This window comes from Lepisosteus oculatus, chromosome 3 (assembly GCF_040954835.1).
Source record: "Lepisosteus oculatus isolate fLepOcu1 chromosome 3, fLepOcu1.hap2, whole genome shotgun sequence".
In the NCBI taxonomy this organism is placed as follows: domain Eukaryota; kingdom Metazoa; phylum Chordata; class Actinopteri; order Semionotiformes; family Lepisosteidae; genus Lepisosteus; species Lepisosteus oculatus.
In genome coordinates this window covers 57,664,084-57,676,532 of record NC_090698.1, presented here as the reverse complement: position 1 = coordinate 57,676,532, position 12,449 = coordinate 57,664,084, and the positions used below count along the sequence as shown (strand labels likewise).

The 12,449-nt window shown below is 39.3% G+C and overlaps 1 protein-coding gene across 1 annotated transcript in view; it reads right to left on the bottom strand.

Moving 5' to 3' along the window:
* The window catches only part of pgm5 (phosphoglucomutase 5), a 52,967-nt gene extending 42,504 nt beyond the window's left edge, over positions 1-10,463 (bottom strand). The window contains exons 1-5 of the mRNA XM_006626868.3: positions 9,564-10,463; positions 5,117-5,279; positions 3,316-3,462; positions 1,057-1,182; positions 338-528 (exon numbers count right to left, since the gene is read on the bottom strand). Of these exons, the coding sequence (XP_006626931.2) occupies positions 338-528; positions 1,057-1,182; positions 3,316-3,462; positions 5,117-5,279; positions 9,564-9,821 (885 nt within the window). The 5' untranslated portion in view covers positions 9,822-10,463. The remainder of the gene's footprint in view (positions 1-337; positions 529-1,056; positions 1,183-3,315; positions 3,463-5,116; positions 5,280-9,563) is intronic.
* Between the last annotated feature and the right edge of the window lie 1,986 nt (positions 10,464-12,449).

Genomic DNA, 12,449 nt, shown 5'->3' with positions numbered 1-12,449 from the left:
AATCATTAACAAAAATGAATCAATGTTTTTAAAATTCCCTAATTAAAATGTGTATAATAAGTATAGATTTTTAAACTTTCTTCACATTTTTCAGTATAGAGAACAATCTTGTCCTGTTTTGAGTGTGAGAACATATCTGCCTATTGGAGCTTAAGCTCACAAATGATAAAGTCAGTCTACGTACCGAAGAAACAAATGTTAGACCATACAGACTTCTTTTTTATTAATATCCCTTATATTAGCCACATTTTCAAAAAAATCAAGCATGCCAAAGACATGGTTTCCCTTTCTATACAGAATGCAACAGAAATGAAGAAGGCAGAAGGGTGATATTTACCCCATCTCCATCCAACGCTGCACCCAAGCCGAACTCCCCACCCTTCATAGCTTCCACCAGCGAGGCTGCGTATGGGAGGCTGGGGTCCGGATACTGGCCCCCAAAGTCCTCCAGGGGCACACAGCTGACAGCAGAGTTCGCCGGGGCGCCCAGCTCATCACACAGAATTCTTCTCACGTAAGGCCCCATCACTGGAACCACAAGCAATACAGCAACTCCCAGGTTACAATTACCGCTACTTCCTAAGATAACGCAACTCTGTACTGAGATCCTGTGCCTGCATGACAGACGCAGGGAACATTTCCGGAAGCACTCAATGTTAGAGCTGTAAAGAACTGTTCCTGACTGATCTCCACACAGTCGGGCCAACTCTTTAAAGAAAAGATGAAAAAATGAGGGTATGTTACATTATTAAGTAAAAAATGTAAGAAAGCATACCTATTCAACGTCCTTGAAAGAATGAGGGAAAGACACTTCAATACAAAAATGCAGTAGCTATGAATAATGTCTTAATCTAAAACATACCTGCTTTCATAATATCATAATATTATGTATACTGTATAATACCATACATTATCAGTTTCATAATATATTGAAAATTCAACTGATTTCAGCATTTATGTAGGCCAATCATTTAACTAAGCCACTTTTAAATCCCCATTGAAACATACTGCAAATATTTCAAACACACTGTCCTGTCATAGAATTGATCCGATTACCTCCATTCATTGCATCGATCCTAATTTTCAGTTGATCAGGTCCAGTCAGAAGCCCTTTGATGGCACTGAAATCAAAAATACTGCGCAGCATGTTGAGGTAAATCTCCACTGAATCCACAATCTCCACTGAAATCAAGCAGAGTCAGACAACACCAGATAAATAAGCAACTGAAATTAAAAAAACACAAACATAATCGGAGAGTAATCATTAAGTACACATATAGCAATAACGGTTAAAGTATTTTCATCATCATCATCATCATCGTTGTTTTTGTTGTTGTTGTGATGCTTTCAAAGTGTTCAGAATAAATACAGATACCAGAAATCAAATATCTATGTACTGCGGCATTACACAGTATTCTGAGTCTATTAACAAAATGGGTATTTGCACTAAACCTTTGCATATTTCTGATAATGTTTCCACATTCTATAGCCACTTTCAGCACAGCACAGAACGTCTACACCCATACTGACATGGACATTCATTTTAAAATTTGTAACAGTGGGATTAAATAACCCTGTACTAGGTCTAAACTGCAATTAATCTTGTTTGCTTTTCAACAATATTGATGTATTTCTAAAAAAATAATCTGTATAACCAATCAAGGGCTGTAAAGCTTAAATAAATAAAGAACTGTCAAGAATAGGAGAAAAAATCCCATTTGTTTTGATTAACAAGAAGAATACCTTGGAAATGTCCCAAAGATATAAAAATAGTTCATATACTCCTATATTAAAATAGAATTTATAAATATTAAACTCATTTTAACAGCACAGTCTTTACTAGGGCCATTCTGGGTTCATCTGACAACATTCATGAATACTTGGTAAGTGTCAAAGGACCTATTAATTGAGTAGACTGCCTAGATGCTTTTTGTACTAAAGAACTTCTATTAAGTGATAAATCCCCCAAAAGGTATGGTCCTACTCGCTGAGTGGCAAACCAGAAACCAGGGACTTGTTTGGCACCCAGATCAATTCCCATAACCCAGAGGTCTCTGGTTCGAGCCTGAACTCTCATTATCTTAACAGTGCATTTTTTTCTTTTAACATTGTACCGGGGTTTGATTGCCATATGGTAAACTGAAGTTTAACGATCCAAAAATAGCAACCAAGATTAAATGATATGTCCTGCAGAGTACAAGATTAGCTATGGTTGCAGTGCTCTCAAACCTTCACATTTTATTTCAGTTTTTTGTTTTTGTTTTGTGTGCATAGTATTTAGTTTAATCCTGACAGTCCCATTTCTTGATTACCACTTAAAGAAATCCTGGTTTCTCCATATAGATTTCAAAATTTTTAATTTATACTGATGTTCCTCTGTTGGCTGTAGATTGCATTTTTGGGCCAAAGGATGATAATTTACATCATGACAACTTGGAGCTTCACAGAATTAAAAGACTTGGCTTTCCCATTCTCCTGTTTCCCGATATCATGAATTCCTTACAAGTAATTCCTCGAATTCTTCCAAACTTTTGGGACTAAATGGATTCACATTAGAGAACGTATTTTAAATGATGGTGGGTTTTACTCAGTCTGGGACTAGCAATTGCAATACGATCTTCCTTTAGAGAATACGAGCTTTCTTTCTTTTCTTACTGTCATATCCACTGTACAATGGATATCTATGGGGGAAGGGGGAGGGCTTGTTTCACACATTTGGGAATATCCGGATTATGTTTTGAAAATGTTTCTTCTGTATCCACTATTCTAAACAAGGATATTCCATTCCATAATGGGAGCTTCTGAATTCCTTCCCCTGACATCACTGGATCTTGTCTTTATGGCATCTATATGGAGCTTTCTACCATTACGATCCATGGTACAATATACAGTCATCCAAATCTTTACTGTACAAGGCCTCACATTGTGACAGTGTAATGATCTTAGGTGTCTTTTGGATGGAATCCTGGAGGGTGGCACCACTGATGGTGATTTGTTCTTGTTTTATTCAATTTTTGAAAACTTTAAACTGAGACAAAAACAACAAATGACACAAGACCTTTGACCTCTGTGGTTAAGTTCCATTTTCTATATTGGGCTAAGATCTTCTCATCTGACTTGCCATCCTGAAGAAACAAGCTAACAGTCACACAGACACTGTGGAAAGGTTGTTTAAGTGTCCTCATTATCCTTACTTCTTTAAAGAATACAATCCATGTGCATGTAGTTACACTGTACCGTTCTGCAAATCCATGAATATTTTTCTTTAGGATGAAATTATTGAGGTTTAAACCTACTGAAGGTGGGGAACTGTACCTCTGAAGGGTTTAAACTTGTTCTCCAGGTCGAAGTCCTGCCTGCCCAGCCGCGCGAGGTCTATCCGGAGGTCAGGGCAGATGGCGTACTCCTCCAGGGTCTTGCTAATCTGATATATCTTGTCTGTCACCGACTCAGGTGATGGGCCTGCCAGGCAAGAACCAGAAGAAGAGAAAAGACAATATATAATCCTGCTTTTAGAAGACCAATCCACGTCAGGCATCACTTCTTAACTGCTGTCCTCATTTACATGAAATCACTGATAGAAAACATGTCCACAAGGCACTGCCTATATGGTGGGCTACACTAGTGTTGGCTGACTGAAATTAAATGCAAAGGTACAGCAATGAGAATAATTATAGCAATATAAACACTGTTGTAACGATATCTTTCTTCAACACCAACTAAAATAACAGTAATTCAATGGAGCAGCTGTGTTTACGTTTGACTGCTCTACATCAATATTTTACATACAAAATACCAGTTTTTAAATTTGGGTTCATGTTCATGCATCATTTATAAACTGAAACTGTGATAATATGTGCCAAACATGCCACAGAAATACTGGAAGTATTGCAGATGACTAAAGCAACATACAACATAAAGTAATACAACATGAAACAGCACTGCTTTAATTCGGATTCAAGTCTAAATCTTGTCAAAAAACATCCATGTTTTAAAACAAATTTCATGTCTATCTTGTACTCTGCACGCTGTGTGATTTTATACAGAATGCCGTGACGTTATTGTGAGAAATGCTTACTTTGGTAAAACTGCTTTTAAGACTTTTAAAGTCTTTACAATGTCTGGCAGTGCCACCTCAACTTTTAAGTTAGTGCCAACATGCCTTCCTTTACAATATCCAGGTTCTTTATTAAGCTTGGGAGGGACAATTTCACAGTACACTGTAATACACATAACTGAGCCATATTTGCAGAAACTGCTGAAATCCTTTGGTGCTGAGGAATTTCTTGGAATTCTCTCGAGTACAATTCCCACTATACTACAACATTATAAATATTTTCAGCGGGAATAAGAGATGATTTCTTCCATTACACTTACAAGACCCCGACCCCTGATCAGCACAACCCCCAAGTCAGAAGTGACAAATAGACTGCTGAAGGCAACTCCCAGAGGACTCCAGCACTTTCAGTTAACAACACATAAAAGAAAATCAGCTTTGCTCTATTTATATGAGTGTAACATTGCTGAAATTCCAATCCATATTACCAAAGAGCTCAAATAGAACTTTACTAATGTTTTAGAGGTGAATGTGCAATGTCAGCGAGAGGAATAAACAATGTACAGCACAGGTGTTTATTCAACTCTAGAACAGCCGTGACATACTGATCAAGTGTGTCCTCAAGCTACTCCTCACTAAAGGCAGAAGGAAGTGGGGGTCAAATCCAGTTACTAAAACTATTTCCCTATCATCAGCAAGTCCAAAATAATTTCCCTCTTCCTTCATTTCTTCATATCACTAAATCCTAGAAATGCATTCACAAGTTACCTCAGGGCTGCCTGAAGTCAGCTTTGGGAACGCTCTTCGTGATTGGTTCTCACCGAATGTTTCTGTCTGAAATTTTTTGGTAGATATTTTGTTTGCACTCGCTCCTAATTGCACATTCTTTGGGCAGCGATAATCATCCTGAGAAAGTGATCAGTGTGATGGGACGAGGATCAAATGGATCTAATCCATCAAGGATCTGAGCCGCTTGTGCTTTCTAGATACATTACAAGAAAAAAACAGTTGACAAACAAGTGTGCTGTACAAAATCTTCGTCTGCAGACGAGAACCCACCTCCATTGGCCACGTTAAATTTTATCCCAAAATCTCCTCCAGGCCCTCCTGGGTTGCGACTCGCAGTGAGAATTATCCCTCCAATGGCCTTTATCTTTCGGATTATACACGATGCAGCTGGGGTCGACATGATCCCATTGTGTCCAATAACCAGACGACCAATCTGAAGAACAGCATTGCAAGCAAATAATTTGTTTGCATTAGATCTTGTATAAGGGATACACAATTCTAAGGGATACAGATAAACTCAACCTAGGGGACTGTTTCACACTCAGTAATGGAGCAAAGACATGAGGTCAAAATAGGAAATTTAAGGGGAATATATTAAGGGCAGAGAACTCTTTACTCAAAGAGTAAGTGAATGGGTTTCTGGAACAGGCTTCCCAGCCAGGTGGATGAGGCCCGAACTCTGGACGCTGTTGAGAAGTGATTGGATGAAATTTTAGATTCACTTGACTACCGAACTACCAGATTGTGGTCTAAGCTGGCACAAATTACCCCTACTCATTCGAAGACCATTCTTATGTTCTTAACTCAGTGTAAGTGCCATTCATTCACTGTGTCATACTCAAGTGCATGTCTAGTGCAAGTGCAATACTAAGTATGCACTAATCCAACAGATAGGATTGGTAACATTCGAAGTAGTATTTAATGATTTACATTTAAATCACCAGTTTTCGCTGGTATCTGCTCCCATTAAATGGCTTTTCTGCAGCAAACAGTTCACTTATCGCTTATTAATAGTTAATAAATGGTTGAAGTTATAACATGGCTCTCACTGTCCATATTGGATTTTTCGTAAATGTTAGTAGTTCTTCAATGTGTCAAAGGGCAAAAATGGCTTTTCATTACCTCAGGACTGTGTAATCAGTTAACCCATATAGGTAGGACAGACACGGAATGAGAGAGATTTGCTGTGTTGCAGCATTTTCAAGGTCATAAGCAGGTAACTGGAAAACGAAGCAAGATTTCATGTGAAGATGAAAAGCATAGGATGATCTGCATCATGGTGTCTTAGTATGATTATGACATTATTGACAAGAGTATAATGGAGCTTCAGTTTGAGAATATTATTGTAAATGTAAACAAATATTTTAAAATGAAAGTGAGTGGTTGTTTACATCAGCTCATTTTATTATTAACTTTCAAGGTGAATCTTAAAGTTATTACTGTAATAATAATAACGGTGAAGTGACTTTTGTCTATATTAACAGTGTTTTATGATGATGCTTATATTACATTTTTCATTGTTTTCATGTTTTTGTCTATATACATTTCTAACATTCTCGAACCATCACAGGTGCGGAATCTGTAATGTTCCTCTGTTTGCTCATTTACCAGGAATGTGCAAGATTCTCAACTGGGTTGCAGTCCATTTTTCATTTCAGCTGCATGAGTCATAAACTTTAGCAGGTTTCGTTCCTTTCTAATATTAGTATGTGCCTTACTTCATTCTCCCTTGCTTAGGCCAAGGGACTGAAACAGCTCCGCTTTTTTCAATTATTGAGTTTTATAGACCATTACCATCCAGAACCAAAGAAACCTTACTTCACAACCTCATACATCTGAAGACTTGACCATTACAACAGTGTTTTCTGCTCCTGGAAATCCTGATGTTATATACAGTACGTTGCCTGTACGTCTGTACACAAACATCGTGTGTGATTCTCGAGGGCTTCTGTCTGAATGTACAGTATCAGCAGTAGAGCTCTCATATGGGGCTCCAGAAACATTACAATGAGTGTAAAGTGTATTCCAGAGATCCTTGGATGATCGCACTTCTGGGTACTTCAGACGCACTGTTCTATCTACTTAGAAGCATACAAGATAACCAACACCACTTGATGACGGTGGAAAACACACTGCTGGGCCTGGGAAAGGTTTGTGGTGCTTGTATTGTAGAATGTTTCTGACACAGGGCGAGTACAGAACATCAAATCATTGATGCCGTGCTTCTTCCAAGCATTTTCTAAAGAGAAAGATGCTGTAAGTGGTAAGTGGAAAAGATGTTTCCCACTGTTCACTTACAGTTGTCAAGGCAGTTAAAATAAAGACCATCTCATATGGTTTTAGACAGTCACTTCCATTACAAGCAGGTGGCCCCAAGAAGCAATTGGTGCCTGAATTCCCCGTTCTTTCTTCCCTATGTCAAATTCTGTATTACAATTCTGAATTCACACACAAGTGCACTTAGATGATTACTCATTTGTTAGAATTGTTTCTTTATTTAGTAAATAAACAAGATGCATTTCACTCTCATAAATATTGTGTTAATAACACTAGCTAAAATGTAATATGTTTGATGACAGAACATTCCTGATCCACATCATGGAAAGTTATTTATATGTTTCAAGACTACACAAATATTGATAATTGCGTTTACCAGAAGGTTTTCTCTGAGGTCTGTCTTTCAGAAAGCAACAATGAAACACAAAAAAAGTATGGAATGGTAATTAAACAAGCCTAGTTAATCTACTGTCCTGAATAAACACATTAAAAAATACTATTTTTTTAAAAAGTGTATTTTGTTCTGTGGTGTGTTTCAGAATGGAAATTAGAGCCTAGGAGAGGAAAGATACTGCAGGGGGAAGAAATAAACTTGTTATAATTCTATATCTTCATATTGTTATAATTCTATATCTTCATATGTGTTTTGCATATCACATTATTTTTAGATATTCAGACCTGATGAATAAAGCAGTTCAGCCACACAGCAGGGTGTGGCCAATAATAGTGTCCAGAAGAGCCATTTTCTCTGTAATACATGAGCTTCCTAAGAGCACCTCCAGCAGTAAAATGACCAGTAATGACACAATGATTTTATAAAGCTTACAGGTGCAGGATAGACACGAGCTGTAATTGTTTTAGCAATTTTCTTACCAAATTAGACATTTACAGAACATGATTAGGTGTAACCATATCTTGAGAGACTGGCTACAAGCTGTTGTATATGGGATAGAAGTGGAAGAGACTAAGACAAACCGAAGGACTGTGCAACAGTTTTTTATGTGATAAGCATAAAAGACATTAAAAACATATTTGCATTTTTAGAATTATGCACTAGACAAAAGTGCCTATCCTCAAGTAACAGCAACCTTGTGATTGCAATTAGGATTCATTGTGGTTAAAACTGCTGCCTCACAGCACTGGAGCCCTTCCTGGGGTGCTGTCTGTGTGGATTTTGCATGTGGGTTTCCTCCAGGTACTCCTGTTTCCTTCCACAGTTCAGAGACATGCTGGTATGTTAGCTGGATTCTGTAAAACCAGCCCTGGTGTGCAAGGGTACATGTCTGTGTCTCTTGCTCCCTGCTATGGACTAGCATCCTGTCCAGGATGTATCCTGCCCTGTGCACAGAGATTCCCAGGATAGCCTCCGGCCCACTGTGACCCTGAACTGGACAAGTGGTTACTAAAAGTGATGGTGAATAATAGTTATTTTTTTATAATGATGTATTTTTGCTTTACATCTGAGGAATCAGAAGTAAATCTGATCTGTCATCTCCATTATAACAGTAATGACAGATAACAGCGCTTCTGCAACACCACTCCACAGTACTACACTTTTACCACATTATACTGTGGTAAACACCTAGGTTATTAAGTAGGATACTTCCTAGACTTTCCAACATTTGGTCTCCGCAGGTCTGGGTCAGGACTGATGTTGTGACAAGTGATACGAGATTGATGATCACATTTGGACACCAGGGAACAAAAGTCCAGACGAGACCAATCACCCATGTTTTGCCACTGTGGTACCTTTAGAGGATGTCTCAGGGCACGGGGCTATACCGATAGGCTGGATATCCTCTCATCCTCCAAGAGGGAGGTCTTGGTCAGTGCTGAGCCACAGAAACATTACCATACAGGGAAGGTCACAGGCTGTGCATACTTTATCAGAAGAGAGAGGACAGTGGTTTCCACTGAAATACATCGTATAGCTCTTGTTCAAACGGGTGTTAACAACTCAGCCTTCTGTTAGTGCGAGGATACTGAAGTACCGTCAAGTACTGTCCAACAGAGCACAAGCTACAAGATTCTGTTTGGAGTCTTTTGTGATGATTTAAGACGTTACAGTAGTTGAATTACGCGTATCATACGAACATCAAAATCACAAATTAACTGTCCATTCATGTGTTTTCAATCATGATAAATCATTTTTTAACCGCCTGCTCCTGATGAGGATCGTAGACCAGTAGACCAGACTCCCCTTTCCCCATCAACAGTCTCCAATAATAAAATAATTGTATTATTGGAATATTATATAAAATGTGAGCATAGAAACGAATACATTAAACGCATTTCTCCAGCTTCTGTCGTTTTCGATAATGCTAAAGTGAAAAAAAAAACTTTGAGTGCGTATAAATTTAACCCTTTCGGGGCGACACAGATTAGTCTATGTCCATTTTGTGAAAAAGCCGGTCCTGTACTGCAACAAAGTTCACCTTACCCCGTTGGCAGCAGCCATTTGGACGATAACCTCCGTGGCCGTCCTGCTGAAGTATCGGCCATCGCCGCCTACTACCATTGTGCACCCCTGGCGGTCCCTGAGGTCGATGGACGAGAGGACGCTCTGGATGAAATTCTGCAAGTAGTTCCTTTTGCTTTCGAAGACCACCGTCTTCTTCCTCAGCCCGTTAGTCCCCGGTCTCTGGTCGTCATACGGGACTGTCTGGACAGTGACCACAGGAATAGGGCTTACCTCCATTGTCTTTCGAATCCTACTTCTGCTTTACTTGCGAGTTTGCGTTGGCAGTATAAATACGATGCAGAATGATGCAAATCAGACACTGATAAATACAATACGGTCTAAAATGTTGAAAGCATTCAACAGCACTGTTTCCTTAATATTAAAAAAACTCGCGTTAACCTGCAGCCCCTGTTTCTTTGAGGCAGTAGGTCTACTTGAAAACCTTGAAGATAGCTGGATGATATTTTTATACAGACTCTTGTGGATTCCACTGTTTTGTAAAACCGATTTGAAGTTAAGGTAACCCCTTTTTGGTGTCCGTTTTTGTTGTTGTTGTTGAAGTTGTTGTTGTTGTTGTTGTTGAAACCGCGGTAAATCTAATTTCGAAAAATAAGCATACAGTAGTATAACTTATTGTTATTCCGAGAAGCTCGCAAACCACGGGTTCGTTTGACAACTCCCCCTTTTTCAAACAAGTCTTTCAACAAGGACAGCGGGCTGCCAAAAATTTGGGGAGGGCCAAAAACCTTTGCGATCAGCTGTGACGGGAGCCTAAAATAGCCCACGGAGAGAGGAGAGAATTGTCTTCTGCCAGTGTTGTAACTGGATGCTTTTTGTGTGCAGCGACACTTGTTGCGGAGAGTCAAATGCTGTCTGGATGAACAGAGAGAAACGCGCGTCCGCTTCGCGATCTTACAAGAAGTCAAAACAGTGTGATGTGAGGTGACATTAGACTTCACAGAAACCTGGTGCCGCACAAGCAATTGCCTTATATGTTATTCGTGTTCTCCCGCTGATGCCAGATATAGGTCTTCGCTGTTGTAGTGGCAGACTTAATACATCTTGGAAACACAACAATACTATTACATTATTTGAGAGATGTTGAAACTTATCTTACGAAATCGCTGCAAAAGATTATTTTTAATGGGTTCGTAAGTAACATTTCTCAGCCTGGTCAAAGAGAGGGTCGTAAGAGAATGAGTGAATCGTGTACAGTAGCTTTGAAATGAGCTATGGTTTGTAAATGTTGGGGTAAATCAAACGATCAACCTTTTAATTGTTATAGCGCCCTTTGCCACAGATTACCAGAGAGTGCTTAACAGCATTATGTTAAAACACAGTAAAAAAAAAACATTTAATATCCGTTGGGAAACATGAAAAATGTTGACAATTCATTCTGAAGCACAGATGTGAAATGAGTGGGAAGATGCCGATGAAATTCCGAAATCATACTGCTAAAATGATTTTTTTTTGACAGTGTTTTGTGTTTATCCTGGATTAGTGTATATAAAGAAATAATGACACAATATACCTACTGCACGCAGATAAGGTTCATTTTACTGCACAAACCAATAACAATGCAGTTGTTTTTATACTTCTCACAACCATGTGAAGAGATATGATTGTTTTACTGTAGTAATTTTGGAAACGGGGTGTAATTATATATTCCTTGTGCCGCCCTTAAGTGGTGGCACAGAGGACCATAAACCGTACACAACACTGAAAGGTATATAGTATGCTCCAGTTTGCTTGTATACTATTAGATCTAAATTGAGCATCCATCGACGCGGTTGAGCATACTGTAGTGTTAGAGGACCGATATCCCCATCTTGCGGCCTTAAAGTATTAATGCAGGTTTTATTTCATATTGAAGAGTCTTAGCGATGTGGAGTGTGCTTTGCTTGTTTGGAAGATAGGCTGACATTTAATTATGCTTAAATCTTTTAACGCTATACCGTGGCACATAGAACTATGAAATACAAAATAAATGTTGTAATTTGTGTCGCATTGTGTAGTGCGCTGCAGAAGTATTCGGACCCTTGCACGGTTTCCCTGTTGTGGAACAGGTATTTTTTTATTTCGTGCTGAAAGGAAAAGAAAAAAAGACACAGCATTTCGGCTGTGGAGCCGCCTTCTGGTTCCGTTTCCCCATTTTTTAAAGCTTACACAGTCATGTCTACTCCAAAAAATCTAAGCAAAGAAAATAAATATTTAACATGAAAGGAAATGGAAAAAGCATGATAGCATAAGTATCCAAAGCTTTTCTGTGGCCAACATAATAATAATAATAATAATAATAATAATAATAATAATAATTGCTTACACTTATATAGCGCTTTTCTGGACACTCCACTCAAAGCGCTTTACAGGTAATGGGGACTCCCCTCCACCACCACCAATGTGCAGCATCCACCTGGATGATGCGACGGCAGCCATAGTGCGCCAGAACGCTCACCACACACCAGCTATCAGTGGGGAGGAGAGCAGAGTAATGAAGCCAATTCATAGAGGGGGATTATTAGGAGGCCATGATTGGTTAAGGCCAATGGGAAATTTGGCCAGGACGCCGGGGTTACACCCCTACTCTTTTCGAGAAACGCCCTGGGATTTTTAATGACCACAGAGAGTCAGGACCTCGGTTTTACGTCTCATCCGAAGGACGGCACCTGTTTACAGTATAGTGTCCCCATCACTATACTGGGGCATTAGGACCCACGTGGACCACAGGGTGAGCGCCCCCTGCTGGCCCCACTAACACCTCTTCCAGCAGCAACCTTAGTTTTTTCCAGGAGGTGTCCCATCCAGGTACTGACCAGGCTCACACCTGCTTAGCTTCAGTGGGTTGCCAGTTGTGAGTTGCAGGGT